The sequence below is a fragment of the Lepisosteus oculatus genome, chromosome 24 (assembly GCF_040954835.1).
Source record: "Lepisosteus oculatus isolate fLepOcu1 chromosome 24, fLepOcu1.hap2, whole genome shotgun sequence".
Taxonomy (NCBI): Eukaryota; Metazoa; Chordata; class Actinopteri; order Semionotiformes; family Lepisosteidae; genus Lepisosteus; species Lepisosteus oculatus.
The window spans coordinates 7,866,783-7,883,486 of record NC_090719.1 but is presented as its reverse complement, the minus strand read 5'-3'; the positions used below and the strand labels follow the sequence as shown (position 1 = coordinate 7,883,486).

Below are 16,704 nucleotides of genomic sequence, written 5' to 3'. Positions count from 1 at the left end.
CATCCTGGCCAAATTTCCCATTGGCCCTTACCAATCATGGCCTCCTAATAATCCCCCTCTATGAACTGGCTTCATTACTCTGCTCTCCTCCCCACTGATAGCTGATGTGTGGTGAGCGTTCTGGCGCACTATGTTTTTGGATGTAGAGTAATCTTGATTGCGTTCAAAGAATGAATTGAAACGTAATTTAATTTTAATATAGTCTATGAAGTTGCACTATACAGTACATATGCACAGCGTCAATTCAAGGACTTGAAAAACCTTTACTAAGACTTGAAAGTCCTTACTATTAACGCCTCACTCCTCCTCTGCATCTTTCATGTCCAATCAGAAAAGAGATCTGTCGGAAGTTTTTCTGCGGACACCGGAAATATAGTCGGCATGGTTGTTTAAAGATGTCCGAAAGCACAGTACTAGGAAAGCATAAGCTTTCACCAAAAGTGGTATGTTATGCCAAACGTTATCAAGTAATGTTTCAGAAATGGACGATGAATATTTTTTGAGGTGTCGCATTAACAATTATAAAATTTATCAGAACGTAGATGTCATTTTTAAACCTAATTGTAGTTGCATTTACTTAACCAACCACGTTAGATGCAAGAAAATACATTTCGTCGCAATAAACCTAAATACATTTTACTTTTTCCCTCCAGGGTGACCAGAAGATCGATTGGAAAAAGAGGAATGCTGAAAGTGAGTGGTCCTTACGCGTTTTATGACTAATATATTAGCGAACAGTACAAGTGATCAGAAGTGTTTCTAGTTGAGTAAGATATATCGCTAAGAAAACACATTATTCGCGCATGTTGCTACAGTTGCAGGTTTCGTCTTAATGGATCTCTTTTAAATCACAGGAAAAGAGCAGAAAAAGAGGATCCGAGAAGCGAAGCTTATTAAAAAGCTTGAGAAACAGAGGCAGAAAGAAGAGCAAGAGCTGACAGAAAAATTGCAGAAAGAAGACAAGATAAGGAAAGGTAGGCGGTAATTCTTCAATATGGGACATTTCAATGTTTATGTGTAACACAGTGTTGAGCAGTTAATCAGACACGCTAAATCAAAAGGCCACTGAGAGTCATTAGATGATTGTTTTTAACCTGCCTTGAAAATGTAACTAGATTTTAGCTAGCTCCGAAAATGATTGTCATGTGGCTTCTGATTGCAGGTCGCCATTATACAGTCAGCATTGCCTTGCCTGGGTCAGTGCTGGACAATGCCCAGTCTCCTGAACTGCGGACTTACCTGGCCGGGCAGATAGCCCGAGCCTGCACTGTCTTCTGTGTCGACGAGATTGTGGTGTTTGACGAGCAAGGGGAAGATGCAAAGTAAGCCTGAAGACTCTCCGGGTCTTGCTTCAGAATCATCAGTTGTTTGTAGAAGTGATTGCTTTTCATAGGTAACATGCTCTGATCTGTGGGTTTTACCTCATTAGTTATTGAATGTTTGCAGCCACCTACTGTAAACTTTAATCACAGAGTTAAATGGTTTGATGCACCACTGCGTGGCATTCAATTGTGTGTTTGGAGGGCTGTGGTAGTTTTTGCATCAATACAATTGTTACTCCCTGAAAGATCTTTGGCTATTTATTGATGTTTATAGAACAGTGAGACTTCATACACTGGCATAAGAGAATGAAAAATTCAAAATGATACCACTGACATTATTTTCTTTGCATTCAGGAGTGTGGAAGGCGAGTTTAAAGGGATTGGAAAGAAGGGTCAAGCCTGTGTGCAGCTCGCACGCATCCTACAGTACCTGGAATGCCCACAGTAAGTTAGAACGTTCTACAGCTAGAAACAAAACCATTGAAGACTTTCACTATTTAGATGTACAAGGCATTTTTCAGACTTGTCTTTATATAGATGTACTGGTTTCTAACTCAATTATTCCAGCACTGCAGTCAATAATTGGAGCTGCCTGGTCAATAGTTGTACTGTAGAAATATTTCAGTGGGTAAAAATTATTTCAGAAGTCTCCACGGCCGAAACGTTGTGTTTTCTTTCTTCTCTTTTCAGCATGGAATAAAACGATTTCTTGTTCCTGTAAAAATATTTTTTGACATAAAAAGGCTGTCCAGCCTTGGTCCTGGACGATAAGTGTGTATATAAGGTCTTTAGATGCCATTACAGCAGTAGCATCTAAATAATGGACTGAAAGTATGAAAAAAAGGTTGTTGGTCCAAATAAAACAATAATAAGCACATTTAGGTCATTAAGAACTTATATGGCTTAAAACTGCAAATACACTGGCCCTTCAGGACTAGGATTAGACAGCTATGATCTATGTGCATTGTTATAGTTTTTCACACATAGACTTATAAATTAGTTCAGGTGGGTTTGAATTTACAACTGTTTCTTTTGCCTCAATGAAATCGAGGGTCACCATGCAATTTTGGTTTGCTTAGCTGTGCTGGTTTACTCATATTTAAATGTGCTGTATTAATTAAAGAAATTATGACAAATAATAAGATTCCATTTCTGCTTCTGACTCGCTCTCACTTGCTTGTGGTTTGTGTTTGAGAATTTGCCATTTCTGTTTCTGTCCAGGTACTTGCGCAAGTCTTTCTTTCCAAAGCACCAAGACCTGCAGTTTGCTGGTGAGTTTATGTCACTGTTATGAGTAAAATGTTTTTTTTCTTTATAAAGAAATAGAGAAAAAAAAAGAGTGAAGTTAGAGTAGGTAGCTGTGTCAGCATCTGTAGGGACCAAAGAAACAGGTAAAGGTATATTCAAACTTTCAGCCGTGGTGCCTTCTTCAGTGTGAAGCCACCTGAAGAAGGCACCCCAGAAAAGAAAAATAATATTGAAATTGGCATCTTCATGAACATTTTTACCAGACAGCTGCATTTGCCTGTGACCCTTATTCACCCAGAAGAGGCCTGCTAACCACATCTCTACTAATGGTTCAATTTGAATCAAAGCCCCCTGTTTGAAGTCTTCTCAACCAGCTTCATATAGATAGATAGATACTTTATTGATCCCGTGAGGGAAATTGCAGTGCAACAGCAGCTTTACACAGACAACACAGCCACAGTGTAACGAATTATACAATAATAATAATAGTACAATACATACAATACAATCAGTACAGTGAGGGGTGCACTAAAAGAGTTACTCGCAGTCCGGACACACAAAGAACAAACTAGAACAGAACAGTACGCAGAAAAATTGTATCGCACATATGAATATAAATATAGATGTAAATATAGATATAAATATAAATGTATTGCACGGGTCCCTGGCATATATTGCACAAAAAATGGTTGTAAACGGGAAAAGAAAGAGAACAGATGTAGCAGAAGATGTGTAGATGCGTTCAGTCCAGAAACAGGTCACTGTCAATGTTGCCTCTGCCCAGACGCAAGGTGGATGCGTTGTACAGTCTTATGGCAGAAGGCAAAAATGACAGAGGTCATTGCTTGCTAGCTCTGGCATTGGGTCTGACCTGGACCCCTTGGAGGTAGTGGCTGAGAGGAGAATGGTGTCCAAACCAGAGGCCATCATGGACAACATCTCCCATCCCCTCTATGACAGGCTTGTAGAAATGAAGAGCACGTTCAGCAATAGACTGATTCATCCACGGTGCGACAGGGAGCGCTACAGGAGGTCATTCTTGCCTTCTGCCATAAGACTGTGGTTTTCATGAAAAAGGAAAACGAAGGCTTGCTTTTCTTTCCAGGGTTGTTGAACCCCTTGGACAGCCCTCATCACATGAGGACAGATGAGGAGGCAGAGTTTCGGGAAGGAGTGGTTTTGGATCGGCCAAGCAGGCCTGGGAAGGGCTCCTTTGTAAACTGTGGCATGAGAAAGGTGGGCAGTCCGAGGGAGTGGGTGAACCATGTAAAAACCAAGGGAAATTTGCAGATTAAAGAATAATACTGGCGTTGAGCATCTTTTTTCAAGGCATGGTAGATCAGCTGGTGTAATGAGATTTTCTTTCCTTCTAAGGGTTAAGATACTTGTATAGATTTTCTGTTTATGCTGATGATGACTATGACAGCTTGGGTGAGGCTCTATACAACACACTTTAGCAACTTTATCTCTGTATTATACACTGCTTTTGAATTAAAATAAGGCTCTCGTAAGTGTTTCAATTCCTAATGGGTGCCACAAAATCTATATTAGAAGCTGCAAGCACCCATATAGCTCCCATGACATGGATTGAAACCAAACTGTCGGTCTCACCTGTCTAACACTTGCACCAGTTTTGCATGTGACAGTATTTGAATTCCTGTCATGGTGCCACCTACAGACCCTTTTAAAAGCATTTTTTATTGGCTGTTGATGTCCTTCTTGGTTTATAGAATTAATTTTTACGATTTCACATCTACATTTCTCCCCTGACAAAGATCACAATTCCAAAATTATACTTAAATCGTGCTGGTGATTGGAGAGAAAATGAAAAAAATAAAATTGAATATAGCCACTATATCACACAACTAATCGGCTTTATTTACATGTGGGAAATATATGCATTACATTTTTACTGCTCAGTTAAGTTTAATAAATTCGCAATAGTGAACAAAGAAATCTACAACATATGCAAATTCAATAGTGTTTATGAAAGTTTTAGTTTCTGAAAATCATGTAAATCCTAGTATGGTGGATATTTCAAGTAATTCAACAACAGCATGTTCACTGTGGTAGAGATCCGTATGGCTCTAATAGTGTATGATGTTTTATTAATTTTGCACAATTGTTTTTAACAAAGGATTTTGTTTGCTCCACGATGGCCAATTTGAATTGACTAAAAAAGATCAAATTAATAATAATTCAGTAGAAAACTTAATAATACCTAAACCCGTGTTTCTATTTGTGGTTATTTCCATAGGAAGTGAGGATTGACCGAAGACTTCAGGCTGGTCTGAGGGTTACAGTACACCTAGATAAAAACCAGAGTGCAGGTAATCAACCTTACTGTCACCACAGACAGCAAAGAATTATAGCAAACCATGTCAATCAGCAACTTCTGATGGCTGAGAAGTTAAGAGAAATTGGTTTTTAAAAAATAACAAATCAGGAATGTCAGTGGACTAAATTGCTTCTTTTCTTTTTATAATAATAAAGCTGAAGGTTTGTTTTAGTTTCAGGAAATGTGAAGTTTTTTTTTTAAATCGGAATGTGCGCCTGCTGTTTTTCCTGAACTTTAAGAGCGTGTCTGTTTGTTTGTTCAGAAAGCAAAGTCCATAAAGGGGTTGTAGTGGCACCTCATGTCCCTCGAACAGAAGCTGGACTGTACTGGGGTTACAGTGTCCGTCTGGTGTCATGCCTCAGTAAGTCAGAGCTGTTTTTTATAAACTAGCACAGCCCCTCCCAATCAGAGAGCCAGCATACTAGTAAGAAATTGTTACTGCTGTTTGTTCGTTTGTATTTAACCAAGGCAGCATTAAAGGGCTAATTAGAAATAATCAGCCGTAATCAGACGTAATTCTGTGGAAAACATGGTAGGACTTACGAGTCTGTGCCCTTGTAGTTTTTTACAATTAGAACAATATAAACTTACTATGAGAGTTATTTTTGCAGTCTTATCATTTCTTTATGATCTGTGTAGGCAACGTGTTTGCAGAATGCCCATACAAGGAAGGGTATGATTTGACAATTGGCACGTCGGAGAGAGGATCCAGTATCGATGACGTAACCCTTTCCCCTTTTAAGTAAGCTTCATGCTCGGTTTCATTGTGTTCCCCTGGAAAGTGAGCAGTTTTTGAGAAGGACTGTATTTATTTCAGATTTATTTATGGCAGATACTCTCTTTGGAATTCTGTGCACTGATTTCAAACTGGCTCCTGCCTCGGATGGGCTGGATCTTTTAAGCTGTCACTAAAATTATGAACAAATGATCTGTGTTACGAAATAGTTTACAAATATTGCATAATTGCTACAGCTCTTGAAGCAAGATTCTGTAAAACATTACATGCCAAAACACGATAATTTAGAATTAAACTAAGAAGAATATTTGTTATATTTCCTAATAACAATGTGTGAACAACTGAAATTACTTTATAAACCTCACTCTATTGCTACTGGTCAGTTAAAGATATATATTTTGCTATATTTATTAAAAAGTGATGTATGTATATGTAGACATTTAGCAGCAACCAGACAACAATATCACCTGACTTCACTTAATATTATTTTTTTTTTAGTAAAAATGTCTAGAAATGAGAATCTAACCCCAGGTTGGACCAAAATTGTAAACTACTAATAAAAAAAGTTAAATTGATTAGAAGAAATGACCTTTGTACTGCTGTATTATTTGAAAAATTATAGAATTATTGAAACCTAGGGCCACTGTGTAATTGTATTGAGTCATCTAGGTAGAAAATGGTATATTTATTTTTTGATTGTGTGAAGGACATCATTCCACAAACATAGTTGAGAACTGTCCCAAAGGGAGTCAGGAGTGAGGTTTTCCAGCAGAGCAGGCTGCTTGTTTTCTGCTTGTCTGTAACCTAATACGCTGTCTTCTTCAGTCACGTGCTGATAGTGTTTGGAGGGCTGCAAGGCTTGGAAGCAAGTGTGGATGTTGACCAGAACCTGGAGGTCACTGACCCAAGTGTTTTGTTTGACCTCTATCTCAACACCTGTCCTGGTCAGGGCAGCAGGACGATACGCACTGAGGTACATAATGAGGCACAGCAGTCATGTTTATTTTTTACATAATATTTTTTTTGTGATGAAACTTTTCTCTCCATTTGCTCTTCTTACAGTGCAAATATTGCAAAACTGACTTGTAATGTTATTATGCTAAACCTTTAATGTATATTACCTTTTAAGAGTCAACACAAACTTAAGACAGCAACCACTTTCAAGTTAAAGGGAATGGAAGATCTGTTTGCTACATTTCTTTATACTCTTATGTATAAGATGTGATATACGTAGTATTTTTGAGAATAAAAAGTTAATTCTTAAGGCTTGGGTGCTCTTCTGCCAGTGTTGATAGCCAGTGCTCTATACTGTCACCTGACTTTCTGAATTGTTCTTTTCTGCTTTCAGGAAGCCATCCTCATTACTCTGTCTGGCCTGAGACCCAAACTTGCAACAACTGTTCAGAGCGCAGCTACAGACTGACTGCTGCAAAAATGTGAATTTTCACAATGTGCTTCATTTTCCATAAAGCGTGTGAAAGCAATGGCAAACACTGGAGTATTGTTTGTCTATTTATTTTTTGCGAGATTGTTTTTCAGCACCCTAGACTGACAGGAATTCCCTTCAGCTTTATTTGTTACAAAGAATAACATGTAGGGATCATTCCAAGTTTCAGTGTGAATGGGGTTGTGATGTATGATAATATTAGGGAACAAGATCATGTATTTTTTTACAGAGTAAGAAGCTGATTTCATAGCACAACAAAGGAAATGTAATAGCTCCTCCTGAATTAAATGGAAGTTCCTTAGTAGTGTACTCCCTAATCCCACCTTTAAATTCATAGCATTGGGAAAAAATATCTTCTATGTTAGGAGTATTTTCCTGGTAGTTTCCAAGATGCTTAGAAACCAGCCTGGGGTGTTTATTTCTTAATGAAGGTGTGATTTTCATGATTTTACAAAATTGTATTATATTAAAGCCATGTCCAAACATTCAGTGTAATCCATTAAAAGTATTAGGCCCATCATCATTGGTGTTAACTGTGCTTTCATTACTTGTGGAACAAAAACTGGTTAAGGTGGTGTATGTGCATGAAACAGACATAAATATAGCAGAGGTTTGTTGTTCAGGTTTATTACAAAATTAAAATACATAAATTATTTCATCTTTTAAATAACACCCGTTTAAAGTCTTTAAAATCACCCCATCTGTTCGCCCTTATTAGCTTTTGATTTACACCATGCAAATTAAAACACCCACGTTAACTTATTTTACAAGCTTCAGGAGTTCACAGTTTGGAAAAGCATACCTGGATCTTAAAGAACCAGATGCTTCTTTGCATGTCAGTGTTGTGGGTGGCTTCACTGTCCCCCGGCAGTGATCGCCCGGAGGCTGCCAGTGCTTTTCAGGATGTTGGGCACAAAGAGAAGCCCAGAGGCTCTCTCGATGCTCTCGATGGGCACGAGGAAGCGCTCCAGCGGGATCTTGTCGTCCACAGGCGCGTTGGGCATCACGTACGAACGGAGCTCCACCTCGCCTTTGTGCTTCTCCAGAATGACCACCTTGAAGAAGTGTGTGGGCACCGCCACATTGTTCTTCCCCAGCACTTGGTATTTCACATATACCTTCCCATCTGGCTCCTGTCTGGATTACCAGGTGCAGATCAAATGTTACTGGACGTGTACTGGTTCATTCGGAACAGCAGGCTCGATTTTCAGTGAAAACGAGCGCTTTGGTGTTGTTTTTAAACATGCCATGCAAAGTAACTTCGATTTCACAATCTCTGAGCAGAAGGCGTTTGTGTCTGTTCCTACTAAAGTCAATGAAGACATTACACAAATCGGTACCACTTGGCTATTAATTTGTTTGGGGAAGGAAAAAAAAAATCAATCATTGGGGAAAAATACAGACAAGCCCTGCTGTAAAACAGGTTATGAAATCAAGAAGCAGATAAAAAGGTCAAATAATTCTTAGATTCTGGTACATCTGCACCTGACAAATTTCGGGTTTAGAATAGGTCCAAAAAATATATTTTTTTATTATTAAGACTACTATAAAGTTCTCTTTCCAACCTATTCAGGAAGATAAATTGCAAAACGAATTTCGAAACTGGCATTAACCATCCTGGAAGCTGGTCATTACAGGACGTTGCCTGGTCTCACCTGGGTAAATACAGTGGCCCCGTGCAAACAAACACGTTCTGGTAATGTCTGGTAAGCGCGCGGCAGTACTTCTCCAAGTTATTCCACGCGTTCTGGTTTAAATGCGGATTCTGTGGAAAAAAATACATGAATACAAGAGTCACCCCGAGAAGGTAAGCATTAAGAACTGAAGTGACGTGTTCATTATATGATAATGTTAAAACCGGACTGCAGTTTTTTTTTTTTGCTACGCGAGAAATGTTTTTCACTTTAATATTGCAGAGCCGCGACTTGACTTCCTAGCTTTTTAGTTAGTAAACGTCATTCGCGACAGCGCTCAATTTCGTCCTCAAGTTTCAATCAGTTTTTTACAATCAAAATCATAATTGTCATGGTATAGGATTCTCCTGTGGAGTCATTGTAAGGAAGCACCATTATTTTAGAAGTTTCGACTTGCCTGTGGCGCAACGTTACTGAGGTAAAACGTCTCTTCCATCGCTTTTTGGCTCCATTTGTGATTTGCCGCGGCGGCCAGGTGACCCCTATCGAAGCCGCTGCCTTTGTAATCTGCGTTCGCCGCCCTGTGATAACTGTGCACAGTGTCGTCCTCTTTAAAATCGCAGAACTTTCTATCGGAGTCTCCTGTCAAGGTCTCCCCGTTAAGCTGTTCAATTACCCAGTGCGCAGTCCTGTTTCTGGAGTCGTAGGAGACAACGTAAGACTCCCTGGTTTTTATGTTGGACAGGGAAGGAAAACCATATTTCATCACTGACGTGGCTCTAGACGTTCCGGCCAGATTCTTCTGATAATGCGTAAGGTCTGTAGCTAAAGCGTCCACACTTGGAATAGGGAGGACTGGAATTCTTTTAAGAACTCCATCCAGCTGCTCCTGCGTCCCGAGTCCTTCTGATTTCAATCCCACCCAAGCAGCGCCTATCCCCGCTCCCACGGTCAAGGACACGGCAGAAACGAAATATTTAGAATTTAAAATTCTGTGCATTATTTATTCCAAATCTAAGACAAATATCTGTGCGTTTCTTTAGGTATACTATATATGCCAGGTTAATAATCTCCCACCACCTGTTAAACGTTTCGAACGCGTTACAGTGTGACACCGGCACAGTCAATCTGTCGCAAGATAATGACGTGTAAACTTTCCATTGAAGGTGTTTGGTCGCGTTCCGGTGGCTCAGAAGCCATTCTTCTAGTGTCCTTGTGTGACGTCATTAAGATGTGCTTGTATTTACCATGTGTGTGGCTCTGTGTAGCTCAGAAACGCTGTTAAGTCTGCAAATAAGAATCAATAACCAAAGGAAGACGCCCGTTTTCTATTTACCAGTCATTTCTGTTATACATCATCTTATAAGGACGTATTTGTTCCATGAATTGTCCATAAAATAAAAATAAAATTCAAAGCTTTCACTGAATTTCTCTCGCTTCTCTGGCACGATATGGTGTTGTAAAAACTTTTTTTGGGGGGATGGTGTATGACGTCAAATGGTGCTCAGAAAGCGCAGCAAGCTCTTTCCCGCAGCCCCTGCTGCTTCAAAGGTTCAACTTGTGCTGTGTGAATATTGAAACATTCCCTCCTCAAACAAAAATCATTTTGAGTTTTCACGACAGGCTTTGTGTAATCGTTAAAAATCAAAAGCTTCAGGTAAAAAGCAGTTGTTTTAGGAGACCAAATGATACTAACGGGCTCTCAACTTAAAAAGCTTTGTCCTTAGATTCCTAATTGTCCCGAACTTCTGCGTAGTTTTTCTTCACTGTTGAAAAGCGGACGAGTTTTATCTCTTGGGGCTGAGGTTTCTCGTCATCCCACAGGTATTCTGGAGACAGCAGCGTAGTGGGCTTGTTATAAATAAAGTATTTATTGAGGTGACTCTCTTCCTGCCAGACGGCTTCAATATTATTTGCTTTGTCTACCAAAATGTTCCTGTAACAGGTCCTGGTCAGCCTATAAACGTTTTCAGCAAGCCCTCCAAACACGGCTCCGCCGTAGTAGAAATCGCCCTGGTCCAGGGGAATGTTTGCCTGGGAGGCAGGCCGGCGCTCGTAAGGAAAGTTCTCCCGGGAGACCTTGTAGTACCCAGGATGAATTGCAGCCACCAGGTCACCAAACACCTCCGCCCCCCAGCGGCTGTGAAAGAGCATGTCCACGTCTAGGCAGTAAATGTACTGGGCTTCTTTGTGGATCTGCTCCTCAATGGTCTTTAGAATGATCCCCATCCTTTGTAAGGAGATCTCCTGCCAGCGGTCGAGTTTGGACACCTGGATGGTAGTGAGGTTCCGCCCAGAACCCAGGGGCACCTTGGGCACCTCATGAGGCTGGTCAGTGAAGATATAGTACTGAACCCGGAACCCCACTAGGTAGTGCTTCTCTGCTGTCACCAGGAATGCTTTCAGGAAGCGAGTATACCTGGAACAGAGCATAATGGCAAGGTGTAAGAACAGTCTTACTGCGCCAGAGCTCATCAGTAATATGTGGAGGAGTTAACATTAGCTGAAAGTAGATTTTTTTTCTTTCAAAGCTAATCTGTGATGTCAAATTATTTATTTTAGTAGATATTTATATCCTTATTTTATATAGCATATTTTATAAGTACATCCTACTAGAAAATGAAATCATAAGCTTTGCAAATTTAACTTTTTTTAACTTAATAATGCCATATTTTAGTCTTCCGGCTTGATTTATGACTGGGAAGGTAGAAAGACTGAATGTTACAGGACTTTGTGAATAAAGTATGTTTTCTAAATTTCAGCACAAGGGAACCATTTTAATTTCATTCTCACGCGGGACTTTCTTTTTTTCCTACGCACGTCAGCCGTTTCGTTTGTGAGGGTGATGCGAAGATGCAGAATCAGGAATGGAGAAAAGAAGACTGAAATTGGAAGAGGTTACAGAGAAAGGGACAGAAAAAGGTAGGTAAAGTCTGGAATATGGAAAGAAGAGATGGAGTTTATGAGGATGGTTGAGGAGAGGTACTGTAGTGTGATGCAATAAGATATGACGTTGCAGGACAGCCAACCCTACATAAGCGAGAAAACCCAGAGGAAGATTAGTCACCCACAAATACAAAAATAAAAGAAATAATGGCTTCCGTTTCATTATGAAATCACTATCTAATACTTAGTAGTCCAATTGTTACTTTCCAACAGCAAACACAGTGGTTGCTACGGTGATGTTCAGAGGCTTGTAGATGTTGTCAATAACAAAAGGGTCAAAGGTCCCTTCCCAGACAATGGGCGCCAACCATGGAGTGACTGTCCGCACATCTCTCCTCCTGGAACACAAGCCTTGTTCAGGAAAACTATTCAGCCATTACTTAACATTCCCGATCCTATTTAAGATAATACCTTAAAGTTGTCTTATGTTGCACTTGGGTGTAGTAAGCCTTTTTATCATCATATATCATATAATTGACATGAGTGTTGTTGTAACAGTGGATAAGGCGCAGACTTTTAACGAGTTTCAGAGTGAAATTGCCATTAACATCAAGCTCACTCCTAAAAGTAGGATTAATGACCTCTCCAACTAAACATCATGAAAACTGACAATAAATTGTTTTGCTTTACACAGAGCCTAGTAATTTCAATTGCAATGAGACAACATTGAAAAAATACTACTCTTTATTATGACCAAAATGGTAAGGAGTACATTTTACCTACAAATATTTAAAAACGTTTGACATCTATATAATAACTAAGAAAAAAGTAGTTAAAAGTAGTATCGCACATTTTTGTGGGACATTAGAACATAAAATAGGATTAGCTCTAATTATTAGCACTTCTCATATTTTTTTAAACGGGTTAGCACTGCATGATTCATAAGTAAGAGAACCAATACGTTGCATTTCTGAAGCGTAACACAATTCAGCACAATTTAGAGAGGTTTCTAAATATTTTCATGAATGCACTTCATCTTAAACATAATAGAAAAAACAAATACATACGGTGATTCCATCGCATTGGGCTGCTTGAATGTGACACTAGGAAGAAAAACAGTGGTTACGCTAGAAAGCAAGGGGATGACAACGAAGTGCCATTTCCTAATGGCCTCCTCCTATTCCAGCCATATCACTCTGCAACTCACAACAGGCAACCCACTGAAGCTCAGCAGGTGTGAGCCTGGTCAGTACCTGGATGGGAGACCTCCTGGGAAAAACTAAGGTTGCTGCTGGAAGAGGTGTTAGTGGGGCCAGCAGGGGGTGCTCCCCCTGCGGTCCATGTGGGTCCTAATGCCCCAGTATAGTGATGGAGACACTATACTGTAAACAGGCGCCGTCCTTCGGATGAGACGTAAAACCGAGGTCCTGACTCTCTGTGGTCATTAAAAATCCCGGGGCGTTTTCTCAAAAAGAGTAGGGGTGTAACCTGGCCAGATTTCCCATTGGCCCTTACCAATCATGGCCTCCTAATAATCCCCATCTATGAATTGGCTTCATTACTCTGCTCTCCTCCCCACTGAGAGCTGATGTGTGGTGAGCGTTCTGGCGCACTACGGCTGCCGTCGCATCATCCAGGTGGATGCTGCACATTGGTGGTGGTGGATGGGAGTCCCCATTACCTGTAAAGCACTTTGAGTGGAGTGTCCAGAAAAGCGCTATATAAGTGTAAGCAATTATTATTATTATTCAGGGTTTTGAGGGAGCTGGAGCAGCACAAGGCAGGGTACTTGCCTGGACGGGATGCCAGTCAATCACAAGGCACACACAGACACACTCATACTAGGGCCAATTTCCCTTTAAGCCAACTAATCTACCATTATATTTCTGGGCTGTGGGAGTATACTGGAGTACCCAGAGGAAACCCACACGGACATGGGAAGAACATTCAAACATGTTCCTGGCTCCAGACTTGGAACTGGGACCCCAGCACTGCAAGGCAACAATGCTAACCACTGCGCCGTTGTGTTGCCTGGGCTTGCTCATTTAAGGTAGGAAAAAGGTAAATACGCAGGAAAAAATGTAACCACATTACAAGACAAGCTAATCGTCGAGATACGGGTAGCTCACCCTGCAACAATGCAGGATGTTGTGTTGTTACTCTTTGTTTGTGAGTAACAAACTGGTGTTTCCAGTGTCTGGTCTCCATATCGGCGAGCCAGCAATGCTAACCACTGTGCGATTGTGCTGCCCACAATGAAGTATCATTACTGAATAACTTTGACAAATGGATTCCACAGATGGAATTCAACACAGAGGCATACATCTTTTATAAAGCACACCAAAGCACACAGATGTCCTTCGGACTTTTAAAAAAGGCCTTTTTATTGCGAGACAATGCATTTTCATATAGTATTGACACTAGTGAATCAGTGACATGGCTTTAGGTCACTTTAGTGAGACATGCTTGCACTCGTAAGTTTTTGTTCCTTGGCCATTTTTATTGTCCTGTAAACATTGGATGTACAGCTCTTCTTGGTTTCACAATAATTTATTCTATTACTGTTTATCCTTGGAGAATTAAATTTAAATAAAAAAAAAACATTTCATTTTGGTCTTAAATTTGGAATTTTCTGCTGGTTAATCTGCTGTACGTTTTCTCTGAAAGTTTAATTCATCAGACGTCTTCAGTCTATTCCTGTCTCTCTATTAAGGCTGTCTATTAAAGTTTTTAAGAATATTGGAATAAAAAGTAACTTCTGTGAAAATCTGACTTACCTCTGTGACAAGCTACCCTTTTTCATTATGCTTTTTCTCAACACGAGCCTGCAAAGGGGATAAGGCAGAACAGAGTCAACATTATGGTCATTTAATCCAAAATGTATAAATAAAAATAGCTGTAGCAGGATGTATCATAATCTGCACCTAAAAATGTGTAAATAAACTATATTCAATATACTAAAAATAATTAAGATCCAATAGTCATTTATCTGTTTAACTATGTATTTAGTCTGTAATACAATACTGTAAAAAAATTCAATCATACTCATGGTCTAGACATGGCAGTGGAACTACTCTGAAGTGAGTCGTTGAAGGCTTGAACCTAGTGGAGACATGAATACTTAATTGAATTAAAGAGTTCAAACATTTTTGTTTAATGGCAATACAGGTTAATGTAAAGAATATTTTCTTATTCTAAAGCTTCTAACAAATTAAATATTCTATTATAACAACGAGCAATATCAATACCAGTATACCTTACCAGTAGACGGAAAATATTCCAAACATGGCAAGACAAACAGTGCCCAAAATGACCAGTTTACCTAAATGAAATGAAGGTTATTTAAGGCAATATTAACATTTCGTATTTATTTATTGTAAGCCTGTTGTAGTTAGCTACGCTATATACTTATTAACGGTCTTAACCAGCCCGCTGAATGAACTACATGCTACTTTGCCTTTTAAATCATGTGGAACGTACAATAAGTAACTTAAGGAATGGGGACGATGCTTTATTTCTGTTATTACATACAGTGTCTAGTAACATTTCTATGTTACAGCACCCGGCAATATTATACGTAATTTAACGAGGATAAAACAAAAATATTAAAAAGGTGCAGATGCTTTCACTCGTAGCCAAGGTTTTAAAGCCACAAAGAGCAATGGCGTTTAAGCAACATCCATTTTGCAATTAATACTAATGTATTTTTATTTTAATTTCTATTTAAAGTGAGCGTACCTTTTTTATTACATAGAGATACCACGTATAATAAATTATGGATAGCCTGAAAAGCTTTTTTCGCAATAACTCAAACGAATAAATCTATATAGGCGTCGCACATGCGCCCAGCGTTTTTTATTATTGAAAGTATTGATTTCATTATTGACTTTACAAGTAGGAGTCAAAAAGTAGAAATAAACGATGTTGTTTTTTTAACTTAAGTGTTCGTTGGTCTTTCCTGCAGACCTAAAATGCATGTACTGTACGGTCATTAAGGATTAAAACGAGTGTCACTATGACAAACTGTACCTTTGCTCATCCTTTCCTCCCTTACTAAAACCGTGTCCTCCTCGGTCTGTATTAGCACACAAGCGCAACCACACCCGTGTTCTGTTGTTAATGTGCCCTACAGAGGCGTTGTGTTCTCACGCAGACGGCGCAGTCCCCGCGGATCCCTGAATGGAAATAAAAATACATTGTACTGTTTATTATTTGCTAGGGATTTTACTATCCTGATTTTCCCTGTTTAAAACGATGAAATGATGATATGAATAACGCTATGAAGATCATTTGAAAATATTAAAATTTAAAATATAAAAATATTAAAACGTTTGACAAGGACCTACCTTAAGAGTGCCCAGGAGTGAGTAAATGTTACTCTGTAAGGGTTAAATCCCACATCAATACAGTTCTGGTGGATCAAGAAAGCTGAACCAAGAAAGGTGATGGGCTTCATTTATAAAACTGTTATCTTTTGTATGAATAGTGGCAATCATTTTAGAGGCTGTCTTGCTGCGTTTACAATCCGTGATTATTCCACCAGCCAAGACAAACCATTCTATTCTATGACAAAAAGGACAGAAAGAACTTGAAAACAGGTCATCTGGTGATCGTTGTTAAGCCCTTTGGTTCCAAATCCTTTGATTTAAGTGTCAAAGTTTGCCCTGTACCTGGAACACTACACAATTACGACCACATTGGTGCCCCTCGTCTAAAGTTGGTTAATTTCCTGAGAATTCTTAATATTGCTACGACATATTCATGTTCAATAAAGTTCTGAAACAGAATACATGACATGTTGGTAAATTTAGCTGAACAGCAATAACACAGTGAACAAACTGAAGGGTGAATCATTTGATTATGTGTAGACTTCAGCAAGTTTATCCAGTGTTTTTTACAAACCTCATAGAACCCAAGTCATCTTTGTGCTTCTTCAACATCCGAATTTTCCATATAAAAAGTCTAGTAACATTTTTGCTAATTAACAGTCTGCAACTCTATATGAAATGTCATATCGGGTGTTTGCCTAGGAATAAAAGTTTATGTGTGAACAGATCACCAAAATGTGCTGGAGTTCAATAACTCATATTATT

General features: G+C 39.3%; 4 protein-coding genes across 6 annotated transcripts in view; 2 read left to right on the top strand and 2 right to left on the bottom strand.

Moving 5' to 3' along the window:
• Positions 1-370: 370 nt before the first annotated feature.
• Positions 371-7,614, top strand: spout1 (SPOUT domain containing methyltransferase 1). Its single transcript, XM_006640677.3, has 12 exons — positions 371-443; positions 654-693; positions 855-974; positions 1,163-1,322; positions 1,677-1,766; positions 2,544-2,593; positions 3,676-3,806; positions 4,828-4,900; positions 5,171-5,269; positions 5,548-5,650; positions 6,470-6,617; positions 6,993-7,614. The coding sequence occupies exons 1-12, from the start codon at positions 396-398 to the stop codon at positions 7,065-7,067; spliced, it is 1,137 nt and encodes a 378-aa protein (XP_006640740.2). The 5' UTR covers positions 371-395; the 3' UTR covers positions 7,068-7,614.
• An 88-nt stretch (positions 7,615-7,702) lies between these two features.
• On the bottom strand, positions 7,703-9,859 carry endog (endonuclease G). The gene is made up of 3 exons (XM_006640678.3): positions 9,183-9,859; positions 8,747-8,856; positions 7,703-8,228 (listed from the first exon to the last, which is right to left on the bottom strand). Exons 1-3 carry the CDS (start codon positions 9,723-9,725, stop codon positions 7,946-7,948), a joined length of 936 nt encoding a protein of 311 aa, XP_006640741.1. The 5' UTR covers positions 9,726-9,859; the 3' UTR covers positions 7,703-7,945.
• The window catches only part of miga2 (mitoguardin 2), a 54,056-nt gene continuing 46,158 nt past the window's right edge, over positions 8,807-16,704 (top strand). The window contains exons 1-2 of the mRNA XM_015366879.2: positions 8,807-8,898; positions 11,551-11,647. The gene's annotated coding sequence lies outside the window, so the exon portion shown is untranslated. The remainder of the gene's footprint in view (positions 8,899-11,550; positions 11,648-16,704) is intronic.
• Positions 10,034-15,782, bottom strand: LOC107079858 (globoside alpha-1,3-N-acetylgalactosaminyltransferase 1-like). 3 transcript variants are annotated; one of them, XM_069183445.1, is made up of 7 exons: positions 15,641-15,782; positions 14,873-14,933; positions 14,657-14,713; positions 14,389-14,436; positions 12,679-12,714; positions 11,875-12,009; positions 10,034-11,144 (listed from the first exon to the last, which is right to left on the bottom strand). In XM_069183445.1, exons 1-7 carry the CDS (start codon positions 15,648-15,650, stop codon positions 10,457-10,459), a joined length of 1,035 nt encoding a protein of 344 aa, XP_069039546.1. In that variant the 5' UTR covers positions 15,651-15,782; the 3' UTR covers positions 10,034-10,456. The 3 variants fall into 3 exon arrangements, with proteins under 3 accessions (XP_069039546.1, XP_069039547.1, XP_069039548.1); XM_069183446.1 differs by lacking the exon at positions 14,873-14,933; XM_069183447.1 differs by lacking the exons at positions 14,657-14,713; positions 14,873-14,933.